Source organism: Bubalus bubalis, chromosome 13, assembly GCF_019923935.1.
Source record: "Bubalus bubalis isolate 160015118507 breed Murrah chromosome 13, NDDB_SH_1, whole genome shotgun sequence".
NCBI classification, from domain to species: domain Eukaryota; kingdom Metazoa; phylum Chordata; class Mammalia; order Artiodactyla; family Bovidae; genus Bubalus; species Bubalus bubalis.
In genome coordinates this window covers 55,360,713-55,373,935 of record NC_059169.1, presented here as the reverse complement: position 1 = coordinate 55,373,935, position 13,223 = coordinate 55,360,713, and the positions used below count along the sequence as shown (strand labels likewise).

General features: G+C 47.7%; 1 protein-coding gene across 1 annotated transcript in view; it reads left to right on the top strand.

Annotated features, from left to right (window-relative positions):
- LOC102406548 (mitochondrial intermediate peptidase) overlaps window positions 1-13,223 on the top strand; it is an 85,250-nt gene that overhangs the window by 41,975 nt on the left and 30,052 nt on the right. Inside the window, exons 15-16 of the mRNA XM_006070947.4 lie at window positions 3,993-4,067; window positions 6,841-6,960. Of these exons, the coding sequence (XP_006071009.4) occupies window positions 3,993-4,067; window positions 6,841-6,960 (195 nt within the window). The remainder of the gene's footprint in view (window positions 1-3,992; window positions 4,068-6,840; window positions 6,961-13,223) is intronic.

Genomic DNA, 13,223 nt, shown 5'->3' with positions numbered 1-13,223 from the left:
TCTTGCACGTCACAGTGTTGTTCCATGTTGACTCGCAGACTTTGTGAGAGCCACGTGGCTGCAGTGGGTGTTCCTCTGGGCCTTTGCTGACGCTGTGTAAGCATTTCTAAAGGTCCTCTCCTCGTGTATCATCTCAGTTTGTCAGAAAACACCAGTGAATTCAAGTAAGAGGCGATGCCCTTTGCTCTGGGTTTGGAGCTGAGACTCGGTCTCTTTGGGCCCCGGCAGTGTAGCAAAGCGGGCAGCTTGAGACGCCGCATCAGCTTGTTTCCCAGCCGTAGACACATGCCAAGGTCCTGGCGCAGAGCTGGGACCCGGCTGCGCGTGGAGGCTGCTGACTCTGGGCGGCGCCCTCGGTGTCCGGCCGGCCGGCCGCCTGAAGGCCTGTTGCTGTTGGGAGTGCCCGTGCCTCAACACGCCTGCATTTTTAGACCCAGCGTGTTCCCAGGGGTCATCGGTGGTAGGAAAACAAGGGTTTGTGCAGAGGACATCTTCACTTTGAATATTATACAGCTTCTATCATAATATGTTTTCTGAATGCTCATAAATAAGCCAGATACTTAATCGCAATGACTTGGCTCTGTAAGAATTTGATGCCAGAACTTGTAATGTGACGGACCGGTGAGCTGTCAAGTGAGCGAAGATACCTGGCAGATTTATGAGGTTTCGTGCTTACAAGGCAGGCTCACGGGGGACCATCAAGAGGACACAAGTCAGGCCAAGTCTGCCAGCACGCTTGCACTTCTGACAATAGTTCAGAATCTTACCCCAAAATGTGCTTTCTGAATGTAATGGGAAATCTAGTATTATTTTCATGTTTCTGTTCCCTTGTGCGGGCGCAGATGGTGCAGCTCTGTTCATTCCCAGAGTGCAAGTGAGCAGCCTCTTCCCTCGCTGGGGCCCACAGGCTCTGTGCAGCTGGGATGCTGTCGTCCAGTCCTGGACACTGAAGAGGGAAGAGGGGGCCATCCCCCTGAGGCCGCCAGGCCTGCCTGTCTGGTCCCCTTTGGCAGTGTTTAGAAGACACCCGAGCTGCCTGGGGGGAATGAGTTTCTTCCAGTTAGTCTACACTTTTACTCAGTTGAATAGCTGTTACCTCACTGAATCATTGGGCTTCCCTGATAGCTCATTTGGTAAAGAGTCCGCCTGCAATGAGGGAGACCTGGGTTCGATCCCTGGGTTGGGAAGATCCCCTGGAGAAGGGAAAGGCTACCCGCGTCAGTATTCTGGTCTGGAGAATCCCAGGGTCTAGTCCATGAGGTCGCAGAGAGTCGGACACGACTGAGCGACTTTCACTTTTCACTCACTGAATCTTTAGTCATTTTTTGCGGTGGTTTTCTTTTTTTTTTTAATCCTGATCTTACAAGTGAGAAAGCAGGACACCCAGAGCTGTGCCTGCCGTCGGAAACAAACACGCAGCCACGGAAAACACCGGCCCCAGTGCGGCCGCCCCTGCCTCACCCCAGGCTCTGCCTTCCCACGGTGGTTCAGCTCGTGAGGTCCAGACGGTTTCATTTCGCTCACCTTCACCTTGGTTTGTCCAAGGGCATCTCACGCTGTAATATGCATGAAATACCTGCGATCTGGTTAAAACACAGCTTCTGACGCGGGTGTGGATGTGTTTGCAAGAACCGACCCATCACTGTCTGTGATGGCTGAGTGCCCTGCGGTCACCCTGGGGCTCCAGAACGTACGTCTGAGCCAGGCATTTGGAGGAAGTTGTTACCTGAACGGAACTCGGCCCCTGTGGGCCGTGGGGTCTTGGTGAACACCCCAGCCTTGGCGCTGACCGCCAGCAGGCTGCATCGACACTGCTGGAGTCACGCAGAGCCGGATCTCGGTTCTTCCGGATCTCAGCACTAGTATTTTTAAATCACAAAGGACAAAGATAATTGTCGAGGGATTCATATTGAATTATTGAAACAAATGAGGGTTGCCCTAACCCCAGCCTCGCGTCCGCCTCTCGCCTGTTTGTGTCGCAGGTCCCACTCTGCCCTGTGTCCCTTCAGGCTGTTCCACGTGAGGGCCGTGAGCCCTGCGCTTGGTTTCCTTCCTGGAGCCCATGCGGCTCCAGCTGTTTCTGGTCCACAAACAGGGGTGGTCTGCTGGGACTCCACACACACCCTCCCCTCCACCACACACACACTTTCTGTCCCTCAGGCTGGAAGCTGCGCTTGCCCGCAGGAGTTTCCATTGTTTGTTGATGAATGAGAAAATGCCGTCCTTCCTCATGGACTGTTTTTTTAATATGAAAATAAGACCATTAAAGCTTTGTGAATCTGGAGAAACCCAAGTACAGCAGCCATCCTGTCCACGTGATATAAAGGAAGGTTTAAGAGACAAGAGCTTCCCGATGCAAGCCACTCGCGTGTCTGACGTCACTAAACCTCAACATCTTAAGATGCTGTTGGAGGAAACTCTTGGCTTAGGTTGGGAAAACCCAGGACCTTACCTAGCACCGAAGTTACACACTTAAGCTTCCCCCAGGCTTCGTCTTCACTCCTGAAAATTGCATTTTTCGGCTGGTTTGCTGTTCTTGTGGCCAAGTGGAAAGAGAAGAGAGTGGCCTGGCTGGCTGAGCCTTCACCCCACACTGCAGCAGTCATGGCTGTACTCGTGTTTGTTCACCTGTCCTGAGGTGTGTCCTGAGTGTCTGCTGTGGGCCAGTCCTGCCCTGGGCCCTGAAGAGACACCTATATGGATGTAGAGATACAGTGTGCACACACATGCACACACGCAGGGCGGGGCCTGCTCCCCTGCCAGCAGACAGATCACATTACCACTCATGGGTGGTTCGTCTCTACAGCCACAGTGCAGAGTCACCTGCCACAAGTCTCTTACATGATTTGTTTTTCTTTAGAAGGGCTTTTAATTTAGATTATAAATAGAGTTGTATAAAATGGCAGCTGTCTTCAATAAGCACCAGTATTGGTGATTTTAAAGTAGACTAGTTGACCAAACTACTTCTTCAACTATTACTTGTTTATTTCTACAAGAATATGCAATGTTCTACCATTAGGCCTAACTAGGCCCCAAGAGGATGCCCTAAATTGTGTAGGGACGTTAATTATACTGAGTTTCCAAGCCCTGGAATTCTTGCAGGTTGGAAAATAAAAAAAGACGCAGTTCATTATTGTGGTTATTTGTTGGGCTGTCAGTTCAGCTCCAGTACTGGCAAGCTCCACAGACTAGGACTTATCCCTTGGCTCTGTCATCTTTGATTCCTGTTGTCAGTCATTCAGATCAGTTCAGTTCAGTCACTTAGTCGTGTCTGACTCTTTGCAACCCCATAGACTGCAGCACACCAGGCTTCCCTGTCCATCACCAACTCCCAGAGTTTACTCCAACTCATGTCCATTGAGTCGATGATGCCATCCAACCATCTCATCCTCTGTCGTCCCCTTCTCCTCCTGCCTTCAGTCTTTCCCAGCATCGGGGTCTTTTCCAATGAGTCAGTTCTTCACATCAGGTGGTCAAAGTATTAGAGCTTCAGCTTCAGCATCAGTCCTTCCAATGAATATTCAGGACTGATTTTCTTTAGGATGGACTGGTTGGATCTCCTTGCAGTCCAAGGGACTCTCAAGAGTCTTCTCCGTATGCTCTTAAAGGTCAACGGAGCACTTGAGTGGGCTTTCATTGCTAACACAGGAATGGAAAAAGCAGTAACTTTTCCTAAGGTTTTAACTAGATTTTTAAAGATCAGTGCCAATGTCTTATTTCCCTACAATTGTATATTTTCATGTACAAATATCTGTTTGACAGTTACGATTTTTTGAAATTCAGTGGAGTGTATTCATCTTTTATCTTGTCCACAAAAATATTTCAAAGTTGTTATTTTTAAACCATAATGAAGTTGTTTTTTTTACCATAATGAAGTTGATTTTTTTAATTTGATGTTACTCTTAACTTTCCTGCCTCAGAAGTTCATACTTCATAGTGTAATGACTTATTACGCAATTTACTCATGTGCACATATTCTTTTGTTTTTTCAGTTGCTGCCCAGAAATATGGTGTCTCGGCTTTGTGAATCTAAAAAGGTCTGTGCCGCAGCCGACATGCAGCTTCAGGTGGGTGTGTGCCTTTGTTCTGAAGTTTTCCAGGGTCATTATTCAAAATAAACGTACGACTTGAAATTCTTGCCAGTGCTACCCATTTATTATAATAATTATGCTTCCAAAAGATCTTTCATCTGAGTTCAAAGAACTTGACTGACCTTGACTCATTTGGTCCTCCAACCGTCCTTAGGAAGTGGTAGTCAAATAAGGTTATTTCCCAATTTCAGTGGAAAATCAAAGCATGGAAAAGTTACGTGACTTCTCCTGAATGGTGCATTTCAGCAAACCAAGTTAGATCTCTCTGTTCACTCTATCTCTTTTTACTGTGATTTATCGATTTTTGTTGGCTATACCATGCAGCTTGCGGGATCTAGGTTCCCTGACCAGGAATTGAACCCAAGCCCATGGCTCTGAAAGTACAGAGCCCTACTGGACTGCCATAAATTCCCTCACTTTGTGTTTTTCTCAAAAATGTGTGTTTTTAGATGAGAAGTTTCAACAGTAAGAGGTGTTAGTTTTTTTTATAAAATTTGAAGCCAGTGTTGCAAGTTTCCTAAACCATTTGGACGTCAGGTCTGCATGATCCCAGATGCCTTGGGTGTTTGTGATTTTTGAGATTGTTTATAGAATTCTCCCTCTTCATCAAATCTTGAGAGTTGTGTGAACACAACCAAAATGCCCTTCTTTCATCTCAGGCAGTATTCACTTTATAATGATCCAGTACCTACTTAAAAGTGTCGTCACTATAAATTGCTTTATAGTTTTGTCAAATCCAGTCCCTAGAAAGTAATGAATGAGCTTTGTTTTTTTGGACCTTAAAACATACATTTCAGTGAAGATGCTGTTGCTATAGATGAAACCATGGATTTACATTATTCAGTGTCTCTTTGTATCATATCTATTTGGAAAAAGATTTCTGAATTATTTGAAAGGTTTACATTACTTGGCAACAGTCTTTTGATTTACATGTGTGTGTCATGGGCATCCAACCTTTTAAAAGGCAGTGTCCTGGCCTCCTTTGCAACACTTGTTCCAGTGATTTTCTTTTAAAAGAGAAAACCAACATTTTGTACAATCTCCCATCCTCCAGAAAGAACAAGAAGAGAGAGGAAGAGGAGGGGTGCTGAGGGCTGGAGGAGGAGGAGGGGAGGAAGTCCCCGCCCTGAGGGTCTCCCCCTGCTCTCCTGTCCCGTCTGTCCCTGAGCAGCGGGGACAGGCCCCCGCCGACCCTGAGCAGCAGGACAGCCCAGGGAAGAGGACACGAACTGTCTCAGGGCTCTAAGCGAGTAGCTTATAGTGCTTTTTAAGTTGTGCTTTTCTTTCTGTGCATTACTTTTAACAACAGCCCCAGTTTTGGGGGGCTCTGAGGTTCTTGGTCCCAGGTACACAGGATCCCCTGGCGGGCTCATAGCTCAGCCTTGTTTGCTTCATCAGCAAATGAGTGTGAAACATATGCACACTAAATTTATTTTGCTGTTTTTACAGTTTTTAAAAAACATCATTCCATGCTTATGTCTTTCGTTTATGAAAGGCATAATTGAAAAAACAAAACTTTTGAATTCCAATTTGTTTGTAGATTGGGCCAGAAAAACCCACTACAGTTGAAGTTAGAATTTAAGAATCTCAATTTCTAATGGTTTATTCTGTTGGAATATGAATGTGGATCAGTAATGTGGGCCCCTCTGAGTCTCTCTGTGCATTGTTACTCTTCATAGAATATGGAATGGAAAGAGCTGTATTTAGTATATGTTTAAGTTGCCAGTTAGAGCAAAGCAATATTTATCTTTAAGAAATGTCTGTGTTTTTCCAGGGAAGGTTTAAACTTGACTTTATAATTTAGAGCCATAATTCTATATCTAGATGAAGCCAGAAGTTAGAGGTCATTTAACTTTTTTCTTTTATCCAAACTGATCCTCACTGCTTTTAGGTCAACAGCTGCACATTCTCTGCAGATTCCAATTTTGAATCAGAAAGATACATATCAGAAGCATAATTGCATGACAGGATTTTTTTCCTTTGAAAATAAAACATTTTCTACTTGTTTCCTTCAGGTAAACTTCCATCAGTGTTTAATATTCAAGTTAAATGTTGCAGAGAAAAAGCACTTTCAATTTTTTGTACAAAATTCAGTTTTCAGAACTTGGTAAATAAGCAGCAGTTTGGCTTTGTTCTCCTATCGGGTTTCAGTGGCCTCTGTCCTCTCCTGGTGGGAAGCGAGCCTTCCCTACTGGTCACCTTGTTAAGCCAGGGTGGCCCCGCCCGGCAGCTGCGTCCTATGTGCCCGGACCCCTGGGTGGGGTCGGCCTGGTCCTGGCCCCAGACACTCCTGCAGCTGCTCCTCCATCCTTTGTGACAGCCGCTTCCTCCTCCCTCACCCGCCCCGCTACCTCTTGTCACCAAAATAGGTCCTCACCCTGTCATTTCTCTCACTTAATTATATCAGGATTCCAGGAAGAAGCCAAAGAGAACTTTTCATGTTTCCAACTATAAATGTTTCCAAAACTATGTAGAGTTTTGTGGTCACAAATTTAATTTGCTATACTATACAAAAAGTACCTTATAGACAGGGTTCAGGATTTTTTGATATTCTTAATCGTGAGGAGGTTGAGAGCTTCCCTTTTCATCACTGATGTGGTATGACATGCAGAATAGCCTCAGTCCACGACACTGATGAGCACGTGCCCCACTGCGGCCCCTGGCTGTTGTGCTGCGCGCCCCTCAAAGCTCGGCTGCCACGCGGCGGATGCGCGCGGTGCCCAGACTGAACGGCACCTACGCCCCTCAGGTCTTCTATGCCGCCCTGGACCAGATCTACCACGGGAAGCATCCGCTCCAGAGCTCGACCACAGACATCCTCAGGGACACCCAGGAGCGCTTCTACGGCCTGCCCTACGTCCCCAACACTGTGAGTCTGGTGTGAGCCCTGTGTATGCCATTGGGTGGGCACAGGTATCAAGTTGGGGGCTGTGAACCTGAACGGCTCTGCTTGGCGTGGAGGCTTCCTGCGGGGCGGGTGCCGGGAATGCCTGGTCGCTTCCGGCCCCCAGCTGTCCTTGACATGTGCTCATTGTCCTCCTGCCAGCAGCGTTCCTCCTGGGAAGGTGGGGGTGAAAAAGGCCACTGGAGTTCGTCTCTGGGTTTTTTTTTCGTTATTTTTCTATGATAAGAAAACTACTGGTGTAAGATGACGGCAATGCTTGCTCCCCAACCATTGTCACTGCAGAGAGAATCCGAGCTGGTGGCAGGAGTTGGAGGGGCGTGGTTCGTGCTCTGTCTCGTGGAGAGCAGGCACGTCGCTCCTGTTCACTGAGGACTGGGTGCCAGACTCCGTCCAGCTGCTTGGCACACAACTCCCGACTCTCCCAGCAGCCCCGTGAATGGGATGGCTTTCCCACCTTTGGGGGCACACCTGAGGCTCATGCACGTGACCTGTCTTGTCTGAGAGCATGTCGGGGTGAGCGATGCTGCTGGGGCGCAGACCCAGCCCGGCAGCCTTGTGTTCTCATCTCCCGGGTTCCTTAGGAAGCTGGGGTGGGGAGGAGTGCCCAGGGCCCTGGCATGAGACTGGAGTGTTCGTACCAGTCTGGGCCTCAGGGCACATGGGAGCCCGACTCCTAGTGGCTTCAGCAGAAGGAGTGTGTGTCAAGTCCCACACTGCAAGGTGCAGGGGTCGGTCGGCCTGGTTGCCAGTTAGCCGAGTTGAGTGAGTTTCTGCATGGTGGTTTTAGAAGGTTTCTCCTTTCGTATCTCATTTCTTTTCTCCGGAGTTGTCTCGTTCTTAGGCAGACAGCCCTGTCCAGGTGACGTGGTGACCACCAGAAGGTCCAGCTTTGCCTTCTTAGAGAGAGCTCATTGGAAGGTGCTCTATAAACTGGAAAATGCCAAACAAATGTGGTTTCATTTGTTACAGGGTTGAGTGCCAGCATGCGTTGCTCTGAGAGTTTGCGTTAGTCAGGAAACTGTGACCATCCGCCAGATCACCATGTCCTCACGCTCAACCTGGGGGGGTGGGGGGTGCTCATCTTTACCAGACAAGCAGAGTCACCGGAGGTTTCGTCTTCATGAGACTCCCATCTGCAGCATTTGATTGGCTTAGAACCTTCATGACATGTCCGAGGCACATAGTGCTGGTCACGGTACTGTGTGTGTGTGTACACACATATATATAATGTACTGTTTCAGTGTATGTGTGTGTACACATATATATAAAATTTATTGTTCCAGTGCTGTGTACTATTATGTACTTGGATAACAAAAGTTAGCATCTTTTTTGGATAAGTAATATATAAAAATTTAACCCATCTCTGTTTACCACCAACAGACCAAAACACTGTAAATATGGTATTACAGCAAAAAAAAGTAGAAGGTACCTATCAAAACTGGTCTGTCTAGTTTTGATTTTTTAATTTTTTTTTAATATTTATTTGATATTTACAGAAGGAAAGATCACCTCCTCTTTTTTGGAGGGGTGCTGGGTCTTTGTTGCTGTGGGCTCTTCTCTGGTTGCAGTGCACGGGCTTCTCACTGCGGTGTCTTCTCTTGTGAACACGGGCTCTAGGGCGCGTGGGCCCAGTAGTTGTGGCTCCCGGGCTCCAGGGTGCAGGCGCGGTAGTTGTGGGGCGTGGGCTCAGCTGCTGCGTGGCACGTAGGATCTTCCCGCATCCAGGGTCGGCCTGCGTCTCCTGCACTGGCAGGTGTACTCTTCACCACCGAGCCCACCAGGGACGCCCCCAAAGCACCTTGTTCAAAAAATATGTTGTGTTTAATTTCAGTGTCCTAAGTAAATGAAGGGCTGAACCATATTTACAGAAGGAAAGATCTGATATAAAAATACCGATTTTTCTCCAATCTGTACACTTAATGTAATGTCCTTACTTGTTGGCTTGACCCTAATGGGCTGACTGTGATCTCCTGTGGAAGCTGATGGCTCAAGAACAGCGGCAGAAGGGTGGGCTTGTCCGGTCGGGACCACTACCCAGGAAGCTGGAGGATTTAGGACCGGGTAGCGATGCTGTGGGGGTACAGGGGGCACAGAATGGTGGAGCCAAGCCCAGCGCTGCAGCCAGGCTCGGTGTGTTTACAGCTTCCTGACCATCAGCCAACAGCCCTGCAGCTGTGAGGGCCGAGAAGGGACTGCTCAGTTTCAGTGGTGCTGTCCCGATAAATCATCCACTGGGAAGAGATGAAACCTGGATCTGTCCCCTTCTGCACACTAAAGTAAAGTGGGTTAAAGACCCAGATATGAGGAGCAGAGGCTTAAATTTGGGAGAGAGAGTCTATCTGAGTGTTCCTTTTTGTTCCTGTTTGGACTCTGGTGTCGTGCATACGGCACGGAAGACTGTGTCCACTGCATGAGGACCTGAGTCTTCTGTTCAAGAACCAGGTGAAAACAAGTAAGAAGCTACAGGTTGGCATAGAGGTTTTCAGCATTGTAACTGGAAAAAGAATTTTTTGCTTTCTAAATTGTCATTATGGTTTTAAAAAAACAGGTGACATAAAATGTACCATTTGGAAAAGAAATATTTTTTAAAGTGCCGTGAATGTGCGAGAGGCCAGACATGTGCTGTGCCCCCTAGAGTGACCTTGGGGTTGACGGAGGTGAGGAGCAGAGCGAGTCCAGAGCCGGCTCACTCTCACCCATCAGGCACATATGAACAACAGGTGTTGTCTGTGCTTCTCGGTGTTCACCACTGCCCGGTGTTGACTGGGGTGTGGCCTTGTCTGTGAGGATGGTGCCTGGTTTGTTGACTGTGGTGTGGCATCGTCTGTGAGGACGGTGCCTGGCGTTGACTGCGGTGTGATGTCTGTGAAAGTGATCCAGAGGCTGAACTCCTTTATGGACCTCAGAGAAGCATGGTCTCAGGTCCCATGTGCCGAGACCAGTAGAACGATAAAGAGAAGTAAATAGTGAGCCCCAAATTCAGGTAGTCTTATCCCCGGTGCAAGGAGAGGCGCACCGAAGTCTTAGGAATGCTTTCTCACTTAAACTGATCAGCAGCCATGCAGTTAGTAAACAAGTCACTCAACAGAATATGGAAGGGCGTTCTTTGTGTGCAGCCCGTGCCTCGAAGTGGGAACAGGCTGTTTCAGCTGCAGTGTGTGAGGTGAAGAATGGGCTTGGGCGACCCACAGGGAAGTCGTTTCCCCGTGGGGACCACACTGCTAGTGGGCAGAGGGAGCGGGCGGGCTGAGGACCAGCGTGGAAGGTGCCCGTGACCTGGGGGTGGACTGGGCATACAGACCCCACTGGGCGCTGGTGCTGTGTAAGCTTGGAGGGGCAGTCCCCGTGTTGGAAGGGCCACTGGGAGGAGGGGTGCAGTGTGGGGACGAGTGCAGGGGCCAGTTCAGGCTGAGCGGACGATGCCTGTGAGCAGATGTGGGACCTGAGGCTGCAGGCCAGGAGGCAGGGCTGGGGAGCCGCGTAGGAGAGGGAGGCGCACACCCACACAGAGGATGCTGTGAGCGGAGAGCCTGCTGGGTGAGATGAGGAAGGTGTGGGATGGCCCACCCTGTTGGCCTGTCTTCTCGTTGAAACAGCTATTTTCAAGTACCAGCAAAAACTGAGATTTTGAATGTGTTTTCTGCCCCATTTCTACTACTAGAGAGTAGCCCCTACTCTGTTTTTAGGATTAGGTAGCTGGGAGCATTGCTTGTAGGACATCTACCATAGATTTGTGTTCATAGTAGATATACTCTCAGCAGACGAATCACATGGGACCTGAGGGCTTCCTGTCCATTAGCTGCTCAAGTTTCGAGCAGATTCTTAACCTGTGTCACTGCCATTGCGATTCTAAGTGCAAAGGAGCAGGGCCGCCGATCCACAGGTCAGGGTGGCGCACGGCCAGCTGTGAGCCAGCCTTCATCCAGTGTGCTCTCCCCGGCCAGCTTTCCTTCAGGCCGCCTGACCACACAGAGCCGGGGCCAGCGGCAGCGGGCGGCGAGTGGAGGGGGTGGGCGCACCGGGCTTGTGTGCTCGCAAGCAGTGTTGTGCTCTGGTTGGTTTTCTAGTTTCAGAAGGGAGGTCACAGACACACCTGCATGGGGAAGATGCCCCTGCTCCCGTTGGTGGGGCTGTGTTTTCATTAGAGCTTGTTTGCTGTCTTGTTCACTTGATAACACTTTTGAAGAACTTCTTTCTCCAAAACAGATATGTGAATGTGTACAGAAATCCTTCTCCATCAGAGGGCAGACAGACTGAAAACCACAGTCACAGAAAACTAACCAATCTGATCACATGGACCACAGCTTTGTCTAATTCAATGAAACTATGAGCCATGCCCTGTAGGGCCCCCCAAGATGGATGGGTCATGGTGGAGAGTTCTGACAAAACGTGGTCCACTGGAGGAGGGAATGGCAAACCACTTCAGTATTCTTTCCTTGAGAATCTCATGAATAGCATGAAAAGACAAAAAGGTATGACACTGAAAGATGAACTCCCCAGGTCAGTAGGTGCCCAATATGCTACTGGAGATCAGTAGAGAAATAACTCCAGAAAGAATGAAGAGATGGAGCCAAAGCAAAAACAGTACCCAGTTGTGGATGTGGTGATGGAAGTAAAGTCTGATGCTATAAAGAGCAATATTGCATAGGAACCTGGAATGTTAGGTCCATGAATCAAAGCAAATTGGAAGTGGTCAACAGGAGATGGCAAGAGTGAACAACAACATTTTAGGAATCAGCGAACTAAAATGGACTGGAATGGGTGAATTTAACTCAGATGACCATTATATCTACTACTGTGGGCAAGAATCCCTTAGAAGAAATGGAGTGCCATCATGGTCAACAAAAGAGTCCAAAATGCAGTACTTGGATGCAGTCTCAAAAACGACAGAATGATCTCTGTTCGTATCCAAGGCAAACCATTCAATATCGCAGTAATTCAAGTCTATGCCCTGACCAGTAATGCTGAAGAAGCTAAAGTTGAACAGTTCTATGAAGACCTATAAGACCTTCTAGAACTAATACCTAAAAAAGATGTCCTTTTCATTATAGGGGACTGGAATGCAAAAGTAGGAAGTAAATACCTGGAATAACAGGCAGATTTGGCCTTGGAGTACAGAATGAAGTAGGGCAAAGGCTAATAGAGTTTTGCCAAGAGAACACACTGGTCATAGCAAACACCCTCTTCCAACAGCACAAGAGAAGACTACACATGGACATCACCAGGTGGTCAATACTGAAATCAGATTGATTATATTCTTTGCAGCCAAAGATGGAGAAGCTCTATACAGTCATCAAAAAAAGACCAGGAGCTGACTGTAGCTCAGATTATAAACTCCTTATTGCCAAATTCAGACATAAATTGAAATGGGCTAGTGAAACCACTATTACCGCACAATTGCACTCATCTCACACGCTAGTAAAGTAATGCTCAAAATTCTCCAAGCCAGGCTTCAGCAATATGTGAACTGTGAACGTCCTGATGTTCAAGCTGGTTTTAGAAAAGAGGAACCAGAGATCAAATTGCCAGCATCTGCTGGATCATGGAAAAAGCAAGAGAGTTCCAGAAAAACATCTATTTCTGCTTTATTGACTATGCCAAAGCCTTACACTGTGCAGATCACAATAAACTGTGGAAAATTCTGAAAGAGATGGGAATACCAGACCACCTGACCTGCCTCTTGAGAAATCTGTATGCAGGTCAGGAAGCAACAGTTAGAACTGGACATGGAACAACAGACTGGTTCCAAATAGGAAAAGGAGTACGTCAAGGCTGTATCTTGTCACCCTGCTTATTTAACTTGAATGCAGAGTACATCATGAGAAACGCTGGACTGGTAAAAACACAAGCTGGAATCAAGATTTCTGGGAGAAATATCAATAACTTCAGATATGCAGATGACACCACCCTTATGGCAGAAAGTGAAGAGGAACTCAAAAGCCTCTTGATAAAAGTGAAAGTGGAGAGTGAAAAAGTTGGCTTAAAGCTCAACATTCAGAAAACGAAGATCATGGCATCCAGTTCCATCACTTCATGGGAAATAGATGGGGAAACAGTGGAAACAGTGTCAGACTTTATTTTTTGGGGCTCCAAAATCACTGCAGATTGTGACTGCAGCCTTGAAATTATAAGACGCTTACTCCTTGGAAGGAAAGTTATGACCAGCCTAGATAGCATATTCAAAAGCAGAGACATTACTTTGCCAACAAAGATTCGTCTAGTCAAAG